Source organism: Pseudopipra pipra, chromosome 20, assembly GCF_036250125.1.
Source record: "Pseudopipra pipra isolate bDixPip1 chromosome 20, bDixPip1.hap1, whole genome shotgun sequence".
NCBI lineage: Eukaryota > Metazoa > Chordata > Aves > Passeriformes > Pipridae > Pseudopipra > Pseudopipra pipra.
In genome coordinates this window covers 477,040-499,070 of record NC_087568.1, presented here as the reverse complement: position 1 = coordinate 499,070, position 22,031 = coordinate 477,040, and the positions used below count along the sequence as shown (strand labels likewise).

Genomic DNA, 22,031 nt, shown 5'->3' with positions numbered 1-22,031 from the left:
TTATGTTTTGCTGCCCTGATGCAAGGTCATCTGTGTATGGAAACACTCTTCACAGATGTGCATCCATGGTTAGAAGTGCTGTGAAGCAATACAGGGTCTCAGTTTTGCTCATACTGTGACTTCAGTTCCTGTTTCCATCCTATTCAGTCTCAATGTGTAGATTTTGTGGCTGATGCTGGGCAGGTGTCTCTTATGGGAGCCTGGGCATGGGGGTGATTCCAGACATGCCTTCGATGGGGGCAAAATGTGACACTGAAGTTCTGCCCGTTTGTGATGGTGGCCTTCAGGGCCCTGACCCCTCAGTTGCACTGTGTGCTCCTGTTTTTCTGAAACTGTGTCCTATTCCATGAACAGAAATAGAAAGTTGGCTGGGGCTTTGTCCTGTTCCCGGACGTGGTGGAGGCCCAGGGGAGCGGGGCGGTGTGACTCCGGAGCAGAGCCTTGTGCCAGCAGTATCCCCGCCTTTGCAGAGGGATGGAGTGACAGGCTGAGCAGACGGGCAAGGGTTTAAGCAGAGTGTCTGCTTTGGTTTGATGGGACCACTTCCCACAGACTGCGGGGCCTCAGCAAGCTAGTTGATAATTTTTTTCCCAGTTTTGCCTTAGCTCATACTTTTCTGCCTGTGGGAAGAGCAAGTCAGTGTCAAAGTGCAGGGCTTGTAGTTGGAGGAAGAAACAATAAGACCATTCTCCCTCCAAATCCTGACTATTTAACTTCAGAGCTTGACCTGCTGTGCTGGCAGCGTGATGTTTCTGTAGCAAATACATCCAAAGGCCTGATATGATCATGTACCCACCAGCTCTTTAACTTGTTGAAAAGGAATAATGAGAGCAAAATATGCTCTAGAAACTCACAATAATGCATTCATTTCTGAAGGCATGTTCTTGTGTATGTGTCCCAGCCAAAGCCCAGCAGTGTGTGTGGTCAGTCACCTCAGTGGAGCCAGCAGAAAAGTATGCCTGGGATAAACTAATAAAGGCAGATGAACTAGCAAGAAAATGGGAGAGAGCAAGTGAAGAGGATGTAAACAGACAAACTTGGGGGTGGTGGGAGAAGGGGAGGTGTGTGTGACTGTGGACGTGGGCTGTGGGAAGAAGGCTGTAGCACAGCCTGGCAGAGTCCTTGAAGGCCTCTCCTACACCCTGGGACCCCATGCCTCCTGCCCCGTGGTACGGCCGGTTCAAGGGGGCGGGAAGCATTTGGGATGGAGCCAGCAGGCGAGGCTGCGTGCCAAGAGTGCATCTTATGCGTCTCATCCTGCAGCCATCCTAAGCAGCTCTGCTGCATGCTGCTTGGGGCTGGGGCTGGTAGTGTGCATGGACACTTTCTCTGGTGCAGGCACATCCTTTCCCTGCTAGCTTTGTCCAAGTGGCCCCACAGTGTTTTGAAACTTCTTCCTGCCCCAGAGCTCGCATCCGGCTGCCAGGGCATGCTGAAGACTGGATGTGGCCCCACAGCTCAGAACGACCTCCATGGAGCATGCTCCCAACTAATGGGAAAAATGTTCTTACTGTTTGGGGCTGTTCCCAGAATAACCTTGCAGCGAGCAGTGCGCGCAGGCCCTCGAGCAGAGCCCAGCACACACAGCTTAGTGCGGGTGGGGATGGGCTGTCTGCTGGGCTGGGTGGTCAGCCATGGGGATGGTAGGTGGGCGTACAGGTCAAACTCACCTTGCTTAAAGAGAACTTCATTAAAATAACAAGCTGCCTAATAGGAGTATTTATAGAATCCTGCTCCTTAATTTAATCTCATCTTTCACTGTTTGTTTGTTTTTGTTGTTTTTTTAAGTTCAAAGGCATGATAGAAAAGAAACCAAACTTTGGCGCCCTGGGGGAGAAGTGCACTGCAACTAATCATCTGTGTGATTGCCGAGCCAGAGACTCCCCTCTGACCTGCACAGAGTTCACAAAAACATTTATCCCAGTGTGCAAACTGATTGGTGCTGCTCCATATCTGTTCCAGATGCATCCTCAGTGCCACCCGCGTGGTGGGAGGCTGGCCTGGTGTGGCAGAGCCTGCCCGTGCTGTGGTGGCCCCAGCAGGTTTGCTGTCTGGACAGGTGCTCTGTCCACTGTCCGTGCCGGCTGTGGGCACGGGCTGTGGTCTGAGCAGCAGGCAGAGGAAGGTGCTGGGCTCGCTGGGTGCGGGCAGCTCGGCCGCAGCGGGTGCTGCTGGGGGCCCTTTGCCGGTGCCACCGCACGTCACCCTGTGGCTTCCGCCCTGGCGAGGCGGAAAGCCCCGCGCCCAGGCTGCCACCACAGAGGGCTTTGTGTGAGCTGTCACAAAGTGAGGATTGATGCCGTTTCCCCTCCCCCTTCTGTGCTGAGTGGAGCCGAAAATGGCTCCCACAAAGGTGCCCTTCTTCACTGAGGACGAGGTGCCGGCAGGCAGAGGGGGCTGCTCTGCAGCACCGTGCTGTTGGTAGGGCCACCCACCAGCCTTTCTGCACTGGTGCCACGGATGCCCAGGGCCCTGTCCTCAGCCTTGCGCGGGTGACCCGACTGCTGCTTGTGTTCCTGCCAGGGCAGCTGGGACTCCCTGCAGCAGGCCCCACGATGGTGAGATGGGGCCTGGGCAGCATTCAGCAGCAGGTCCCCGGCCCACATTAGCCTCATTCATGCCATCACTGCTGGGAATGAGGAGGCAATGCCGGGGCTCTGCCTCATGAGCTCTGCCTGCATGAGCTCTCCCAGGGCCTGAGAGGGTGGTACACAGACCCTCTGCTTCCCTCCCCGAGGTGACATGTCTGTGCCATCCGGCTACCCCTGCTCCCCTGCCTTTGTGGAGCAAGCTGGCACTTCATCAGGGTGGGTTTGGTGGAGGCTGGGGGAGCAGATCTGCTTCCCTGCAATGTAGCTGCAGCCATGTTGGAACCTGCTGTGCAGTGTTCTTAGCATGCTGGGGAATATCGTCACTTACCTGAATTTTGCTTCAAAATGGCCTAAGAGAAGCTTGCATCAGCATTAATTATCTTCCAGCTCCTCCCGATGTGTAGTAACAAGTCATCGTGCTATTGAGAGTGGCTTGGAAAAGTTTCAGAAAACGTGCATGAAGAACAGATTGTAATCTCTGTTAAATTCATATGTGTTTGTTCCATGCTGCACGTTTTAGGCAATGGCCTCTGGATTATTTGCAAGGCATCCGGATGAGCCGGTGGGGCAGCGCAGGCAGCAGTGTGGGGTCTGTTGGGGCTGTGCCAGTGCCTCCAGCGTTCCTGCAGTGGGGTCCTGTGCTCCTTGCCAGCCCTGAGGACAGGGAGCCTGCTGGGAGAGGAGGGTGAACCCCTGCAGCTCAGGCTGCGCTTCCTGTCATGCTTTGGAGCCTTGGGCTGCGTCGGGGGCAAAGAAGGTTTGCTTTGCTCTGTGTATGCTGGATGGGTGTCCAGGTGCCAAAGCAGAGCTCTCCTCTCTGTTTGGTTCAGCAATAGTGTTTGCACCATTACTGGTCACTAGTGTCTGTTGTTTTGGACTTCTCACGTAGACTGGCTGTTCATGTGACATTGTTATTATTTACATAGGGCCCAGACTTGCTCTTTCTTATTGCCTGCAGCACGATGTTTGCTCAGACTGGGCACTGTGAAGTGTAAACCCAGGTCCCACTGGCACCAGCACTCACCTCTGCCTTTTCTAGAAGCAGTAAGTAACCAGCCTTCTACATGGCCCAGAAACGCTGGGGTTTGATTGCTCTGATGAGGGAATTGAATTAGGCAGTGCTGGTTCACGGCTTGTCTGGCTGCGCAGCAGTGATGCTTGTTTACTCAAAGCACTGCCCTTTTATCTCAGGGTGCGTGGGGGGCGGTTTCCTGGGGCATTCCTGTCTGAAAGCCAGAGAAGACTTGCCCTAACTGGCTGCCTCTGCAGGAGACCACATGCTGAGGCAGTGGCACCTTTTCCCATCCTCCTCCTCAGCGACTTGTTTCAGCACCTCTCTTGTCCTCTCCTCCTGCTTCCTGCAACAGCATCTCTCCGAAATTGGTTGGTCTTATCTGCTTTTGTCCCCTTTGCGTATCTCCCTCCCCTGACGTTCTTGGTGATGTGTCCCTTTTGGAAGATGCTCAGGCCTCCTCAAGGCCTCTGTCTGCTTTGCACCAGCCCACCCTGTGCTTCCTCTGTGTTTCCTGGTGTCGAAGCTCCCTGCGGCCACTGCGGTTCTGCATCCATCGCCAGAGACATCTGTGCTGCTCTGTGAAAATGGTCTGGCTCTGGGGAGTGTGATGGGACTGAAGACTTGTGGGGGAACCCACAGCATGTCTTAACACCCGTAGTGGATGAAAAGCCTCCCTCTGAAGCCATTAGGAGCAGAATTCTTTCTGCTTAAAATGACAGAGCTGCTTCAACCAGCCCGCCTTGGGGTTGAAATTTGTTCTCTGCTTGGGAGGGAAGGTATTGGGTTTTCCCATCATTGCTAGATGGAGACCAGCCCATGGAAGCAACAAAATGAGTCTCAGAGGCTGCCAGCCCAAATTCCAAAACTATTTGGCATTGCACAAATGTACCCTCTTATCAAAAGCAAATGAAAATGCAGAAGGTGTGTCTGGCCTAATCCTGTGTTCACCTTGGCCGTCTGGTGTGTCAGCACAGGCACTGTGGCATGCATGTGGGCTGTTGGTGCTCTGCCAGGGTGTGCTGCCCAGCAGCCCTTTAATTCTGCTCCTTTCTTCCAGAATCAGTCCATAATGCCTGAGGTGCGAGACCTCTCTGATGCCTTGCCCGAGCTGCCGATGGATCCCATCACAGGTGTTGGTGTGGTCGCATCCCGGAGCCGAGCACCAACGGGATATGATGTAGTAAGTAGAGCTGTTTGAGCTGCTGCTGCTAATGCTTGTTTCTGCACTGACAAGGCTTTACTTTGCTGGGAAACAGCATCTCTTCCAGAGAGAGCTTGACTTCAGATGGTGCTGTGAGAAGTCATTTGGTAGCCAGCTGCCCACCTTTCAGCCCACAGCACTTAGTGCTTTCCCTCAGTGGAGGGTTGTGGGTGCAATTGTGCACTCCTCTGCCACTCCAGAGGAGCTTAATTACCTGGAGGAGGGATTTTCAGAAACAGCTGGCCACTGTGGCATGCAAATTTAATAATCCTGGTAATATTCATCCTGAAGGAGTCCTAAGTATTGCACAAATTATATCTCTGCATAAATGGATCCCTCATCAGCTGTTTTATCCCAAATATCAACACTGCACAATGATGATGAGAAGCTCCAGAATGGGAAGCAAAGAGTTTTGCATCCAGATGAAATTGCAAGGATGATTTTGATGGGCAGAATGCAAACCTCTAAACTAAGGTTTGGCAGGAGACTGGCAGCAGGAAAAGGCGGCTGGATACAGCAGAGATGAATGTGTGTGGATAAAGGGAGGTCACTGTTTAACAGCTGCCTGTTCTTTGAATTAGTTGCTGTGTAACCAGCAGCAGGATATTTCTCCCCATAGATTAGTGTCCCAAACTGTGAAATACCAGAAAATGCTGACCTTGCACAGGTCTATAGAGAAAGATTTAGCCTGCTTGCCTTTCTGTGTGTTCTGCTCCAACTGTGCTACATCACACCTTGGGTATCTAGAGCTGCACAGCTTGCATGGTGGGAGTGGAAACCAGCTGTCTTGAGGCTTTGCTCACAGCTCTTCAGTGCTGGATCATTGCATACCTTGTTCAGTGTGAAGGAAGAAAATGGATCAGGCTGGTGTGACTGGACATGGGCTGTGGGAAGAAGGGGGGGAATTGTGAAAAGGTGCCTTAAAGACCTGGGAGTTTTTTTGTATTTTCTGTATTTTTCTAACTGCTCATTACCTGTGTGAGCCAGGCTGTGTAATTAGCTGCTTGCCCTGATAAAGGAGCATGGGACTGTGAGAGTTGTGATAACAGAATTGCATTTTGCCTAAGTGGCTGGGCAGAGAGAGCGCTCACCCCAGATAGCCTGTCTGTGGCTTAATGGGGAGCTGCAGTGCTAAACTAAACAAGATAAAAGAATCTTCCTGTGGCTTAATCCAATTACGGTGGTGGTGTAATAATGCTGGTGAATGTGGGTCGCTCTCTCCTCGGGGCACAGCGAGGAGCTGCCTTTGCTCTGGTCCTGCTGCCTCCCTCTCTGTTCCCAAGGAGCACTCTGTGTCTGTTTAAAAATCAAATGTGTTACTGGCTCTTTGAATGACTGGCCAGGCCTTTTTACAGCTGAAGGACCAAAGACTTGATTTTGCCAAAATGTACAGAGTGTGCCTGAACTTAGATTCCTGAAAACCTGACCAGACTGGCAAGACTGTCTGGGTGGGGAGGAGAGGTGGGAGGCAGGAGCCTGGGGTAGGAGAGAGGTGTGGTTCCTGTGTTCTTTGCTTCAGGCTGAACGCCAGCTCCATGGTGGGGTTTGCTGTGGGGCAGCTCCCGAGTGAGCTGCTCACCCGGGGCTGTGTGGGAGCAGGAACAGCCCTGACTCCACTGGAGCAGCATATCACCCTGTGGAGTAGGAGGTTTAGAGGGCCTGCTTTCCAATGGCCTGACTGGGGTAGCAGTAACCTATTCTGACTCTGTGCAGCAGGTAGATCACCCTGCACTTGGAGGGGGTGGGCTGGGGGCAGCTTCCTTACCGTGTGTCACTCTGTCAGGTCCATCTGTTTGTAGCACGTGGGTAAGGAGTGACTTCCTCAGCTCCCTGAGGAGAAGGACTGTTTCGTGTGCCTGGTGCGCCGTGTGCCCGGTGCTGGGTGCCGTGTGGTCCGTCTCACGCGTTCCTTGTCTCTGAGCCAAGGCAGGACTGGGCGAGCTGGGGCTGCCGAGTGCCCGTCCTGCTGCCCAGTCTCTGCCCTCGGCTCCTGTCCCAAGGGCACACTGCTCAGGCATGGCTCCTGTCCCAAGGGCACGCTGCTCAGGCATGGCTCCTATCCCAAGGGCACACTGCTCAGCCATGGCACTGCTTCCAGGGGTGCAGGGCATCCTCCTCTCTTGCGGGAGCCCAGCAGCTGATGCAAGAAGTTTCCTGTTTATATTGCTCTGTTTTCTCTCCCCATGAGTTTTCTGACAAGTTCGTGCATGTTTGCATTCTCCAGGCTTGGAAAAAGTCTTCAGCAGGATGAGGCAGAGCAGAGCACTCAGGGCTCATTGCTGGGGATGTTGCCTGTGACTGTTGCATTTCAGCAACTAGAATTAGATATTTGATGGGTTAGAATGGCAGGGCTGTTCCTAAAAACAGGTGTGGTGTGGGTTGGAGGTTTTTAGGTTTATTTATCGTTAATTTGGACTCTGACAGTGCCAGGCCTCTCCAGAGGGTTAACAGTGCCAGTGCAGGGGCCCTTCAGATGCCTTGGACAGCTGTGATTTAGCTGTGCCCTGAGGAGTAAATGGTAGAGAAGATGTTATCAATTGAAGTGATATATGTCCACCTCAGAAATGTGGTATTGTTGTTAAGTCATGTGAAGTTCCTCAAGCTTACGGAAGTTAGATAAAAAGTTCATTTGACAGCAAGTCGTGTAGCACCAGTTTTGCAGTTGCACATGAATCAGTTGCTGCTTGTTGATTTTTGAGCATCTTAACAAAACTGGCTAGCACAAAGAACTTGAACCATACCAGTGAACAAAGTGATGAAATCTAGATCTAGTCCCTCAAACTGTTTCTCACAAGGGCTGGAGTTCAAGCTGACCATCCCTATATGCCAGCAGTTTTCCCAAGCAGATTATTTTCTGAATATATTTTCACCAGGACTGACTCTACCCGTAGGGGAGGGAGATGCATGTGGATTTTACATATTCCTGAACTAGCACTTCAGGAAAGAGCTGAATTCAAGGAATTCAAGTAAGGAAAAAAATCCCAGCAAAATCCTGTTCTAAAATGTGACTGTTTAAAAATCAGGCATGTTTCTTTGCAGAGGCCTGAACACAAAAGCTGTGTGTTGTACAAGGGCTTGAGCTGAGCTGGGGCTTGCAAACAGCAGCTGCCGAAATGTGGGGAGCAGCCAGTGCACTTCCCTGCTTGGATCAGCCCGTGAACACGCGTCTCTGTCCCGCACTGGCGATAATCAGAGGCCTTGTCAGCACACAGCTCTTGCTTCCTATGCCCTGTGCAGTCTCCACTCAACTAAACAGGGGTGCAAACAGTGGCGACCAATGTCAGCTCTTTGTTATCGGGCTGCTCTGGCACCGAGGGCTCACTCGGTAAGATTAGACTTGGAAGAGCTGCAGTCATCCACCGGTGACTGGGGCTTTCCTCATCTGCTGGAAGCAGCTTTTTGGCCTGAAGCCAGAATTCCTTGATGGGTTTCTGTGAAAATTGTCTTGAGGTGGGGCAGTTTCTGTGCTCTGTCTCCACAGACCCTCGCAGCGTGCCTGGTGTGCCCTTGCATGTAGGGTGGTAATGAGAGTCTCAATGTGCTGACTTTTCCAAACTATTGTTTGGAGACTGTAACCCAAGTTGCTGTTTCCTCATTAGAGTAGCCTTTGTCAGAGCATCTTTAATCAAGGGGCTCCCGAGAGACAGCATTTTTAGAACTTCCTTTTATACCTCCTCTTGGAAGTTCTTTGTGCTGCACCTTGTGAAGAAACTAATGAGATGCTGTGAGAGTTCGAGCTGCTGTTAATTAGGAGAGGTCTGAGGAAGAAGTACTGTACATATATTAACTTTATCTTAGCTCACGTCTCCTCTCTCCCTCTGTCTCTTCTTTGCAGGTTGCACAAACAGCAGATGGCTTGGATGCTGACCTCTGGAAAGATGGCTTATTTAAATCCAAGGTCACACGGTACCTGTGCTTCACCAGATCATTTTCAAAAGAAAATGTAAGTCTGTTTGCTGAGTATCTGCATGATTTGCATCTGTGCCTGGTATGCTCTTACCCATAAGATGATTCATTTTATGGAGCCAATTATAATTCAAGCAGGCGTTTCGCTGAGTTTGGGTGAGTCAGGAGGCAAACTGCAATGGCAGGATATTTGCATTTTGTCTGTGTTCCTCATGGAAAGAAATTGCTGACAAAATCTGCAATAAAAGCAGCAGAAAAGGGAACGTTTGCATTTCAGCAGCCCCTCACACTCATGTTTCCTGCTGCAGCAGTGGGCACTGCACATTCATGGTCATGATGGATTTCTAACCCAAATTACCTTGAGAAACAAAACCTGGAGATAGTGTTGGTGAAGGAAATGTTAGTTTCTGACTCCTGGGGCATCCTGGATATTTTCTTGCAGGATTAACTTGCTTTCTTTGTTGTTTTTGCTGCCGATTCTTGAAAATGTGCCCACATTGTGCATATGCTGCTATATTGTTTTAATCTGATGTGACTATTAAGCGTAAGTTATTTTGTGATTAGTGGCAGTTGTCTGCCCACACTTCTGTGGAGGAGAGGAGGCTGTGCAGGGAGGGCCTGATGCATTCTGCTGTGGTTTTGGTTGAGGCTTGTGTGAAAACTTTCTCTTTTCTGGGGGAACTATTGACTTCTGCAATGAATGCACTCCATCTAGTGGGTAATCTTGCCTTTGGTCGTGGTTTGGATATTCACAGAGACTCAGTTGTCAGGAGCTGGAGGTACCATTTTGTACTTGTGCTTTCAGCGCAGTGGGAAGAGAAAAGTGACGGCAGCTTCAGAGGCTGCTCATGGGTCCTGACAGGAGAGCCTGGGGCTACCAGTTCCCAGCATTTGACCTTTATTCCATCTGCTTCCCTGCCTGCCTCTAGATATCGCTTCCTGGAGTAGATGGACAATAATTGTGCTTTTCATTCTGGAGTACATGCAGTCACAGGAATAACAGCCCCAGAATAGGCAGGGAGGTTATTAAACAGAAAGGTTTCTGCTGATATGAATATTAGGTGTATCTGTGGCTACCTGAAATGTGATGTTGTCAGAAATAATTACAGGACAGTAGCAGCTGCTGACTGCAGAGACAGTGTAAATATCCTCAGCTGGTGCCTTTTGGGCTTTTGGCAGGAGCCCTGGGCTTGGTGTGATTTGAGAGTACCTTCCTCATATTGATAAGGCATGAATTAAAGCAAGAGCTTCCCCACCACTCAGCCCTCTCTGGCCACAGGGAATATGATATAGTCCCTGTTGAAAACCTCTGAGGGTTAAAGGGCCTCGATTCCCTCATCCAGAAGGAGGGGAGGGGAGAGGCTCCTTCTCCTGTGGGCATTGATGGGTTGAAAGTTTTACATTCAGGTTTATTTTGTGTTTACCAAAACACTGGGGACTCTGAAGAACTGGGAACTGAAGAACATGTTGTAGTTAGCAGAGTTAATGCACCTCAGTTACCTGGGTTATGGCAGAGCCAGTCTGCAGTGTCTCTTTAGAAGAGTCATCATTCTCAGCAGTTAACAATATCTGAGGATTATAAGGCTGTTGCTGTATCTGAGAGTCGTGGTGATGAGGTCCTGGATGGTGGGTCTCACGAGCAGGGGGCTTTGTCCCCTTTTCTCCTGTGCACGTGGCAGAGCATCAGTGCTTACTCCCACATTTCCAGGAGCTAATGAACTCCTCGCAGGCACCTCTCCTACCTGTCTGCTGCCGATGGAAGAGTGATTGGTGGTTCAGCTGAAAGTTGCCACTGATGTAACACAGCCAGACAGCTTGGATAAATAAAACATGAAAGATGAATCAGCAGCAACCACTTCATCTGCCGTTTGCTGTGCCAGGACCACGTTAACTGACACATTCAGGCTTGGCAGCATCCAGCATTGCTTGCTCTGAGCTGCCCTGGCCGTGCAGGGTCAGAGGCGTGTGGGGCTGCCCTGCCTCGGCCTCTTTCCATGAGCAAAGGACGTGTGCCACACGTCCTGGTGGGACAGGGCTGCAGATGTGCTGGCCCTCCTGCTGAGGAGTTGACCATAAAATGCAGGACCTCCAAAAAATAAACACAGACCCGATCTCCCCTTATTTCAGAGCCTGCAAATTTAAATATGTTTTTAAATAGTTCAGTGGAATAATCAGAGTAGAGGTTTGCCTGAAAAACTCTGCCAGGTAAAAACTAAAGGAGGTACTTAGCAGCCAGTAACAGTAAAACTCACTGATATGGTTTGATGGCTTGGGATGAAATTTTAGTTCTGTATTGCATTTCTCTTTGTAAGGGCTGTGCAGTAACTAAAGTGTGTTCTTCTTCCATACGTGAATCCAGATTGTTGGCAGCAGTGCTGGCTTTAATGAGAACTGCAAAAAAAATCTGGTCTCTAAACCATTGTGGAGGCTGTCACTTTGAATTGTGCTCTGAGCTCTTCAAGCCTTGATTAATAGGATGAGGCATGAGTTCAGAATTCACATGGACTCCAAATGAAGTTCTTCATTCCAAATGGCCCGTGCTTCTGGAGTGTGCTGTTTGGAGCTAGAACCATGTCTGTTCAGTACTAATTAGCTAATGCACGTAATAACTTTGGCTGTGTCTGCATGAGCCATCGTCCTGTGATGCTTTCTGCTGTTGCTGTTGTAGGTGTAGAGTATCTAAGAACTGAGGTGACCTGCTCAGTGGATGAGTTGGTGGAGGTGGTACTTTGAACTGCAGTTTTCCAAGGCAGAGAATTTGGTTGTGCTTCCAAATATCTGGAAGTATGGCAGTGAACGAAGTGTTAAAATCTTGAATGCTGAAAGTTGACTGGTATCTCCTAGTCAATCGTTGTCTGGTTCCTTCAGAAGGGACCATTGCAAGGGTTGGCTTGGTACCTTCTTACCATTTTTAAAGCTGTGCTTGGACAAGGCATCTTGTGGTTCAGCAGGGGGGAAAAGCTGGGTTTGATTCTGGTGACCTTGTAATAATCACGTGTTTCTTTTCTCTCTCCAAAGAGTCATTTAGGCAACGTCTTGGTTGATATGAAGCTCATTGATATCAAGGACACTTTACCTGTGGGCTTCATTCCCATCCAGGAGACCATCGATACACGTGAGTTGATACCTGTTCTTGCCTCCTGTTCTGCCAGTGCCTGTGTGGTCAGGCAGAGGAGGACTGTGTCCCGGGCTGTGTCCCAAGCAGAGGGTTGCTTTTGGCACTGCTGCCCTCTGGATTGATATATGCATGTGTAGGGGCAGCTGTAGGCTGCAGTGAAGCAGTTTGGTTTCCTTGGACTCCTCAAGCTGTTTAATGGGACTGCCTGGCTGTCTCCACTCGCCTGCTGGAGCCCCACGGCTTTGAGGCAGGAAAAGAAAGTTTATTTTTTCGTTTTGAAGGGTGGACTGGGCCTTGCAGGAGCAGAGGGGTGTTCACAAATGCACTGAAAGGAAGGGGGTGTGCTTGTGGTGCTGTGTTCATGCACACCCGCTCTGCATCTCCCACCGTGAACGAACGAGGGCCCACGTCCTGCCAGGTGGTGCTGAGGGGGGTGAGATATGTTTGTGCTTGCTGAGAGAAGGCACAAGTGCAGTGTCCAGGGGGAATACCATTCTCATTTCTGCAAGGCAGAATCGCTTCACTGCAACAGTTAAGTGAGCAGTTCCCAAACAGTGCGCTCAGCTCTCCTGGGACTCGAGGCAGCGGCTGCTGGAGCTGTGTCTGGTGGCAGCCCCTGTGCTCTGCAGCGGGCACCGAGGGCGTGGGGCTGGCAGGGGATGAGCCCTGTGGGAGCAGAGTGTGAGGGGATGGAGGACACCAGTGCTGGTGCTCAGTGTGCAGCTGCTGATCACAGCAGGGCTGTCCTAGTGTGTGTCAGTGATGAAATCCAGCCTAGGAACGAGCAGAAAGGGGTTACATGAGCCTGCTTTGCAGGGAATCTGGAGCTGCAGCATGTGAAGATGGTTTTTTAGTCGCTGCAGTCTGGTTCTGATTGGAACCTGTCACCTGGAAGCGAAAGGCTCTGCAGCCCATTCCCCTGGGTCACTCCCTGGGCACATGTGGTGTGAGGTGGAGTTATTGGCTTATCCTGCTCGCCGTTGGGAGTGCTGGGCCTTACTGCCTGCTGCTGCTGTTTCTGTGAAAGTCCTGGTGGGAGGGTGCAAGGGGGCTTTGTTACTAATTTGAAATGCATTGGGTTGTCACCCCACAGTCTGTAAAGCAGAGGCACTGCCTGTACTAAGGAAGCAGTGCATATCTCTGCCTCTGTTGGCATGAATGAACACACTTCGATTGACTGTTTATAATAGGTTTACTTAAAATTAACTCTGGCTAAGCATGTGTAACTACTGAATCCAGCTCCTAAACCACACTTGCTGGAGACTGCAGACTCCAGCCAAGTGTGAAAGAGACCACAGACAAAAGCAAATACTCAGCTTTGTACTTGCAGAGAAAGTCAAATAAGAGGCACTGATTTTGTTCAGAGTTAGATTTGAAGTTACAGGTGTCTCTGTGTTCCTCTCAAAGTGGCAGCTGACTTGCAGTAAATATATTTAATACAGAACTCCTTACTAGGTCCTGAGAAAATTTTCAGGTGTGGGAGCCTTAAACTCCAGGCTCCTAAAATCAGTTTTAGGCACTTCAAACAGGTGCCCTAGTTTTTCAAATCAGGGTAAGAACTAAACTTCAGGGATGCAGGTATTTACCATCTCTAAAGCAGCGCTGTAACTGCAAGCTGCATGCACAGATGCTGTATTGGCACACCTCACACTGTCTGTACGGTTGGTGATGCTGGTGCAGCAGCACATTCCAGAGGCTGGGATGGATTGCTGTTCTCCCAAGGTGTGGATTACGAAACAGGAGGAGCCTACAGAGACAGGGCTGCTTGCCATCTGTTGAAGTGAGAGCAGTATTTTAAGTTAGAAGATATTCATTCATATTAAGCTGAAGGGTTTTTATTTTGCAGGCACTTGTTTGTAGTTGCTGGTTGTTTTCAGATTTTCATTCAGCATCTGCTCTTTAGATTTTCAGTTTATCAGTAGACTTGTGTCCTGCCTTCCAAGTGCCTGCATCCAAACAGGAACCTCATTTTGGTCACCCTGAGCCTCCTTAGGGTGAGATGGAGCAGTGGTTTCCAAGCACTGTGAATCTGTCTCTGTGTGCCAGTGCCACCTGTGGTCACAGACTGCCCCAGAGCTGGCTGTGCATTGTGTCTGCATGCAGACAGACAGCCTGCAGATATGTGAATTCATTATACAGATAAGCCTTAACTTTGATGGGCTTGAGTTTTACGTGATGGATAACATGGAAGGAAGTGGAATTGCTCTGTGACACGTAACAGAAAGGGCTGTGCAGCAGGTTCACCCCCAGAGCACAGGTCAGAGCAGCACAGCTGCCTCGTTGGAGGTCTTGGCAGTTTTGCTTTGTGAATCTGGTTTGTCCCTATGAAGAACCAGGGCAAACACTGTGGGAGTATCATTTCCATGCCTGCTGACTGCATCAGGAGATGTCACTAACACTTGGGATGTGTGAGGTTTGGGCAGACAGCTCTTACCCTCGACCTCTCTGCACAGTGGGCTCTGCCTGCCCCTCCTCTTGGTGGAGGTGACTGGTTGGAAGCAATTGGCAGAATGAACTGAGCAGTTGTGCTTCCAGGTACATTCCTAGAGGTGATGCTTGTGAGAGAAATGTATAGATACATCTGTCCAGGCCAGTGAGGCAAACAGTACCTGGGAAGGAGCAGGGGAGTGCGAGAGGTATGTGGCACTGGCAGAGTCACCTCCGTTCAGCACTGTGTGGCAGCACTGGGCACACATGGGGGCTGATCTCTGCAGAGGGCAGGAGGAGATCTGGTTATTGTGGTGCCCATAACACATCTCCTGATGAAACATTCCTCGCTGAATGGCACTGCACTGACTAGTTTGCTGGCATGTCTGTTCTTTGGCACCAGTTCTTGCCATGATTGTCTGCCTAATATGTGGAGAGACAATAAATAACATTATACCCTAATCTTGCATAAAACACACCCTGTGTTCTGCATTGTTTTTCCAGAAGAAATAGCTTTCAGAAAGAAGAGACTGTGTATTAAATTCATCCCTCGAGATTCTACAGAGGCAGCCATCTGTGATATCCGAATCCTGGGAAGATCTAAACAGGCCCCTCCTCAGTACACATTCATAGGGTAAGTAACCCTCACTCCAAAGCTGTTGTTGTAAGTTCAGTTGTACCAAGGCAACACACCCTGTGTTCCTGTAGTTACTGAGTAGTAGTTTGTAAGAGCTGAAGCTTGTTGTTAGAAAAGTCCAAGTAAGTACAAGTGTTGCTGGGTTTAAGGTAGGAATTAATTCATTCTCTTTTTTTCAGTTAGACTGGCTCTCACTGACTAAGGTGTCTGTGAAACACGTCAGTGCTTGATGCTCATGCATATGTGCAGCATTTGTTTGTAGCACTGATGCCTTCTGTGCTGATTCCCCAGGGAGCTGAACAGCATGGGCATTTGGTACCGGATGGGCAGAGTGCCACGCAACCACGACCCCGCTCAGCCTGCGGCTCCTCCTGCCCCAGCACCAGCTTCCACCCCTGCTCCCAACCTGCCCAGGTAGGTCTTCTGCATTCCAGCCACTTCTGCTTGAGAGCTAGAATTTCGGAAGAGACAGAGGAGAGAAATTCCAGGGGAATCAAAGGTCATTGTGTACAAAGGTCATTGTATCACATGGGTGGAAATTGCTCATGTCCTTTGGAGTCTTGATTTACAGATCATTTCAGAGTTATGCTTTTAAACTGCTGTAAAATGCTCCTCAAAAAGGTATCAGGTGTCTTTTTAAGGCAGGTGTGTACACTTGAGACATTTTTCTGAAGTTCTGCTGGACACAAGCTAGAGGCCAGCCCAGGCCATGTGAGATCAGAGAGAAAGATGTCTTGATTTTAAAGCATAGATCTTCTTTTTCTGTCTGCAAGAAATTCCTGTCTGGGCAGATTTCCACAATAAAAAAAAAAAATTAACATAGCAAGAGAATGTCAGTGGCAGTGCTTAATCACTGAGTGCAGAAGGGTCACTTTATGGCTGAGCAGGGAAGGCTGCAGAACAGTGTCAGAGCTGTTGGAAACAGGGCCAGAATTAGAGCTCAGAGCATCAGTGACAGTCTGAAGTGTTTACAAGGCTTATATATTTTATAACCTCTTGTTGTACAGTTTATGGTTTACAATGGCTCCAAGGAAATTGGATCAGTTTTGTTTTACTTGCCAAATAAAGCAAATGTCAAAATAGTCAATATAAAATGTATTCTAATTTGGCTGAGTTAAACCAGCCAGTGTGCAGTGGAATAATTGAATGTTACATTAATGCTTCCTAGTAAAACCCACCTGTCTGTAGCCAGCTCCACTCTCACACCCTGTGTGTGATTTACAGGTAACTTTTACACCACCAGCCTGATCATTCAAAGCATCTTTCATGTCTGGTTTTTTTACTCTGATTATTTATTATCCAATATATTTTTTAAGAAATATAAATGTATATAAAGGTGCATCCTGCAAATATTTCATTATTACAGGGAACACAGACAACTTGAAAGCCTCTTTTAATACTTTATCAGCAATGTGGTGAGTTGCTCAACACAGTATTTGAGAAAGATTGTAGTCAGAAGTAACCTCTTATTTTTACCTCACCGTAGAGAGAGGAGCTGACACTGGCAGCCAGTTTGCTGTTTTATTCCATGTGGATATATCCTGACAGGAACAGCAGTGAGTTGTTCTGAAGCTGCCTCAGTGCTGAGGGAGAACTGGTGAGCAGTGCCACATGGAGTGCTGTGGAGAGTCTGATGTTGGGATGGTAACATATCTCAGCTGCTTTCCTCAGTTGCTGTCTGGCATTATAGAATAATTCTAAATTAAGATGGTATACCTGGGTGCTTCAGAACAATTGGTAATGCTGCATATAAGCTAAACCAGTAAAACACACCAGTGTTCTGCACAACATAACCTTCCAACATGGAAGAACTTTTTACTGTGGGAGATGTTTATTTCTGCACCAGCCCCTCTGATCTGTGGTGTGAGGTGCTGATGGTGGTGGATGGCGGCACATCAGAGTATGGTCATGTGTCAGAGGTGTGACCTGCACAGCTTGCTGCACGTCAGCAGTGCTGCTTCTGCTGCTCCTGTCACGGGGTTATGGCTCACAGTCAGGGCTGCACAAGGAGAGGCTTTGTTTGAGAGTCGTGCAGGACTGCATGTGGTATTTTTCAGCCACTTCTTCTCCTTGGTGTTTTCTACTGCAGGCACCTGGCTTAATGGCCTCTGAGGGCAGCCCTGGCACATCCTGGTGAGGGTGGCATGCTGTGCTGTGGAGCATGGCCATGCCACTGTGCAGACATCAAGCTGCTTTCCTTCTTTTCTCTCCAAATCCTGCGACAGCTTCTTGGCACTGATGGCAGCCTGGAGAAATGCACTTGCAGTTTCCTGTCCTGCTGCTGAAGGGTGGCTTTTGTAGGCTCAAGTCACACAGGGGAGTTGGATGTAACTTCCTCTGCTCTGTGCACGAGACTTGTGCTGTGTGGGAGCATCGCTTTGGGGAGCAGGAGGGTAATCCTCCCCCAGAAGAGGTGCTGGTAACAGCTGACTCACCTGGCCCTTGGCACACTGTTGCTTTACCTAGCCTGTGCATTGAAGGTTGCCAGTGCATGGGTGGGGACTTGAAGAACAGCACGTGTCACAAGTGTTTGAGCAGTGTCTCTGGCCTCAGCCCTGCCATACCTCAGGTTCTGTTGGAGTAGGCTGGAGCAGGATTCGTGGGTGATGTTCTCCTCTTCAAGTCCAGGTCCAGCATTTTGGAAGCAACCTTAAGCAGTTTTGCCTTGCAGCTGCCTGTGCAGTGGCTTCATCCCAGCTGTGGTGTCTGAGCATTGGGTGGCTTCTGTGGCTCGGGAGCACATTCCTTCAGGAGCCTCTGCCACTGTCACTCAAACAGCCCGCTCACAGTTTGTCAGCTGCAAGCAAGATGTCAACCAGTGCTGCCAGAGTGTGTTTTACAGTGACAGACATAATTGCACTTAACTTTTTGCATGGATGTTATCAATCTGTGATGGATACTTTGGGAAGTGGAGCACTCTGATTGCAGATGATGCGTCACAGGTGTTTAATCTCCCTCTTGGAGAGGCTTGGGATTCAGTCACAACTTTTATTTGTAGATGTCAGGTTTTGAAAATGTAGATTTGCACTGACCCTGAGTCATTCAGTCATTTGGTTTGTGAGGCTGTCATCCAAAAGGTTAATGGCTTACCAGGGAGAGGAGAGGGAAGATCTGGCTGCAATCTCCTTGCGTTCCTCTCGTGTGCTAGCACAGCTGTTCGGAAGGGCAGAGCTCCTTCCCGGGATGCCTGTGCAGCAGGTGTTCGGACTGCCCGGGCTGGAGGGAGCTGCAGGCAGGTGCTGGTCCCACAGCAACTCCTGTGTGGCCACAGGGACCCGTGCTGGCCTGTCCAGGGGAGATGGTGGTTCCTCTGGGCTCTGCCCCAGTCCGGGCAGCCTCTCCCTGCTCCTGCCTCCTCCTGCGCCCGGGCCCAGTGTGCAGCCACTGTGCTTTGGCTCGTGCCTGACCCCCAGGGCTGAAAACCCACAGAAACAGCTCGTTTGTGCTACAGCTCAGCCCTGGCAGCTCTGGGTCCCTCCTTCCCTCCCTGTGTGGAGCAGATCTGTCTGTGCCACCCAGTGCTCAGGTCTTCAAACACTGCTCTGGCAGAGCACTGCACCAGGGAAGTGCCACTTTGGCTTTGATTAGTAGATAGCCATTGCCCTGCTTAATTCCCTGGAATAAGAGCAAGATGTGTGAATTTTCCTCCTGAGCTCCCAGCTACCTTTTCATTAGTTAAACTGCCCCTCCTTAGAAAAAGGAAAAGATTTGCTGCTGTTCTCTGCTCCCAGTAGAGCTTCATGTTGAGGAATGTAAAAATTTCCTTGCTAGGCAGAGAAGTCTGATTTTTCAAATTGATTTATTAAGGGTGTTTGAAGTTGGTGGTGTAAGCTTGGGAAGGGATCAGTGTGTGGCTTTCTGCTGCAGGCTGATGATGTGCAGTTGTGGCAGGTCATAAAAGCAGCACCAACGAGCCAGTGAGGAGACTGGAGCTGGGGCTGGGATGTGCCAGCCTGACTGTGCAATGGAGTAATGGAAGGGAAGTGGGAAGTCTTCTGCCTTCCCTATTTTTTAAGTAGCTACCCTATTATTTAGAAATAACTATATTAATTTTTTCTTTAAGGCATTTAAAATAGATTTTTATGAAGAGTCCATAAGGGAAAAGGTTCCAGGGTTTCAGTGCTTTTCTGCTCTGGTGTAGAAAGAAGCTGAGAAAGAAAGAAGAGACTTGAGAAAGCTGCCATGGCCTGGGGGCAGCCACTGTCAGTGACCTGAGGGCCAGGATGCTTCCACAGAGCCATGGGGATCTGCCTTAAATCCCTCATCTGAACCAAATGCTGCCAGATAAAGAGTACTTTGGGATGGATGTTTGTGGTGTGACTGGAAACTGCTCTGAGAAACACTGTGAGTGGGATCCTTTCTGCAAAGCACTGCATTGATGGAGTTGTGTTTTCTAATCTGTTTCATCAGGAGAGCTCTAAAGTACAACCACCTTCTGACTTGCAGCTAGTCATAGAATCTTTTGTGTTGGAAAGGACCTATAAGATCAAGCAAAAAATACAATATAGTAATTATATTATTACATGTTGAATATATTATCTGACTTGAATGCTCAAATCACTTGCATCACGAAACACAACACAACATTCCTAGTTTTTAAATCACATACTTACCAGAAGCCAAGGATGGCATAAGGACTGAGGTCACATCTTAGCAGCAATGGATTAAAAACCCTGAGACTGAAACAGTAAGCGGAATCCTGGTGGAAGTGTTTCTATGGATGCTCTCTGTGGGGATGGTAAGAGGGAAATGTAAGGATGAAATGTCCATGATGCGTACAGGCTGTGCAGATCTGAACATGATGGTTTGGGTGGCTAAGCGGGGTTGGCACACATTTCTCCAGGGTCTGGTTCCCATAAAGGATTTGTTATGAAACGGCACTGACCGTGTGGCTTGTGTCCAGCTCAGCTGGATGAAGACGTGCAAAAATTGGTCACAGTCCAGTATGGTTTAGTGGTAGAAAATGATGATTAGGAAAAAATGTTTAAACAATATAGTTGGTTTCCAGGCACAAGAGTCCCTTGCAGCAGCTGAGAAGGAAAGCCATGAACTGTAGTTAGAAGGATCCTGATTTATTTAGCTGATTTTGAGAATGCGTTGAAAAATTTGGGGAGTGCTCTAAGTGAAGAGTCATTTTTCTTTATAGAGCCCTATTCTTGCTATACTGCATTATTCCTGGAGGCATGTTTTTCTGAGGGCATAGCATAGGGTTGTTAAGTCCAAACCGAAGGTATCCGCTCAGAGAAGCTGTACTCTGGGTTTTTAAATAAGCCCTGTGGGGGTATTGAGCATTTTTTCCTAAAAGTTGTGTGTTGTCTGCTACTTACTGTGATCTCTGCCACTGCTGATTTGTAATCTGCACTTTCACCCTGAAGTGCATGTGGTTGTGTTCAGATATTTCCTTCTTTAAATCAGTCACTTTTCACCATTTTCCAAAACACTTCTTGAGTTTATTGCTTTTAGTAAAGTGTTTGGACTGTCATTATTTATTACTGGCAAAGTGCTGACAATGTGCTCTTCCCAAATGAGTCTTTATGTGGAATATTTGTTTAACAGGTTTTGCAGGGGAAGCGTCAGTGTTCCCATGGGCCAGGCTCTGCCTGTAGCACCCAGGAGCTGAGAGGCCTGGGCAGCAGCCCCATCTCCCCCTGCCCCTGGGAGGGGCTGTTCTCTGCGAGGGGCTCTGCGTTGTGCACGTGAGCCTGGGCTTTGTTGTGCTGATTAATTTGACAGAATTTAAAATCCTAACCGAGGAAGCTTGCACCGTGTGTAATTTATCTTGTTGGAGTATTTCTGCTGTTTGGCAATTTTTCCCTACTGCTTCATTATCTGAAAACTCCTGACTCTGGAGAGCAGCTCGTGAAGGATGTGGAAGCCGCGCTTCCCGCCGCAGCCTCCCGAGACACGGCGCTGCTCAGCTGAGACAACCACTTCATAAGCACTTCGTGCTTGCAGTGCAAGGTCTCAGTTCTTTGATGCAGCCTCTGCCTATAAGGATTTAATGGGCTGCAGCTCAGACTTCCAAGCGGTGTATATTAAACTCGTTGGGTTTTTTCTATTGTTTGGCAGCTGCTCTGTCCTAGTTACTCGAGTCCTCTGATCTGAATTAATCCCCGTGTAGAGGAAGCTGCAGGAGCTTCATTCTGCATTAGGCCCAACCATTTTGGGTTGCTGGTCTGCAGGAGATCATGTGCACTCCTGAACATCACTGGGGCTTGTGTGTTCAACCAGTGGCTGCTCTTGTTTGATGGGGAGTGCAACATCACCCCTGTCGTCGTGGCGTGGGTGTCTGGGGAGGGGAACACAGGGGGCACAGTGCACAGAACACGTGCTGCCTTCCTCCCTTCCTACAGCTGGGAAAGTTAAACAGGGAGATCTGAACATGGAAAGAATTGCTTACTCCCTTTTTCATTCTCTCCTGCATTTGGGCTTTTATAAAATCTGAATCTGGCACCCCCAGTTCTCATTGACTTTTAGGAAACAGGATATTTTAGTAGCTTGGAATGAGATGAAATGCTTGCAAAGCCCATATGTTGCTTGTTTTAGGGAAAGGGTCAGGAAGGTTTTAGAAAGTATTTAAGTATTTGGTTTACACGATTAGAATAGATTGTCTGGAATGAAGTCCATTACCCGAGGTGATTTTTGCCTCGCAGTTTTGGTTTTCATTGCAGTTCTTTGGGGTATGAGGTAGGTGTTCTGGCAGCACAGCACCCCAGCACAGTCAAAGTTAAGGGCTGTGAATAAATACTGTAGCTGGGATCTGGCCACTGCCGGAACTACAGATACCTGCTGGGCTGTGAGCTGCGGTCTGGGAAATGCCTCCCGGTACAGCAGGTGGTTGCCAAGTCTTCTGATGCCAGTCTGTGGAATCCCAACAGCTCCTTTCTTAGAAATGGGCCTTTTCCAGTCTCCATAGGCAAAGCTTTTGAGTTAGATTACGTTTCTTGAGAGCTGCAGCCTGATACTAACTCATTTTAGGTGTGTTTTCAGCCATCTACAGCTTGGAATTTAATTGTTCTGTCCTCAGTTTTTTCATGAGGCGTGATCCTTCCATGATCATTGATTATGGAAAACAGGGTCCTTTTTTTTTTTTTTTTTTTTTTTTGGAAGGTATTCCTATGAGACTGAAGGTTTTT

General features: G+C 49.0%; 1 protein-coding gene across 8 annotated transcripts in view; it reads left to right on the top strand.

Annotated features, from left to right (window-relative positions):
• MVB12B (multivesicular body subunit 12B) overlaps window positions 1-22,031 on the top strand; it is a 57,525-nt gene that overhangs the window by 1,789 nt on the left and 33,705 nt on the right. For 3 of the 8 annotated variants that reach the window (XM_064676492.1, XM_064676499.1, XM_064676493.1), the window contains exons 2-7: window positions 3,550-3,635; window positions 4,664-4,786; window positions 8,643-8,750; window positions 11,732-11,828; window positions 14,763-14,892; window positions 15,187-15,309. In XM_064676492.1, the coding sequence (XP_064532562.1) occupies window positions 3,550-3,635; window positions 4,664-4,786; window positions 8,643-8,750; window positions 11,732-11,828; window positions 14,763-14,892; window positions 15,187-15,309 (667 nt within the window). Of the gene's footprint in view, window positions 1-4; window positions 4,787-8,642; window positions 8,751-11,731; window positions 11,829-14,762; window positions 14,893-15,186; window positions 15,310-22,031 lie in introns of those variants that run through there. The other 5 variants (XM_064676498.1, XM_064676495.1, XM_064676497.1 and 2 more) reach the window with 5 other exon arrangements.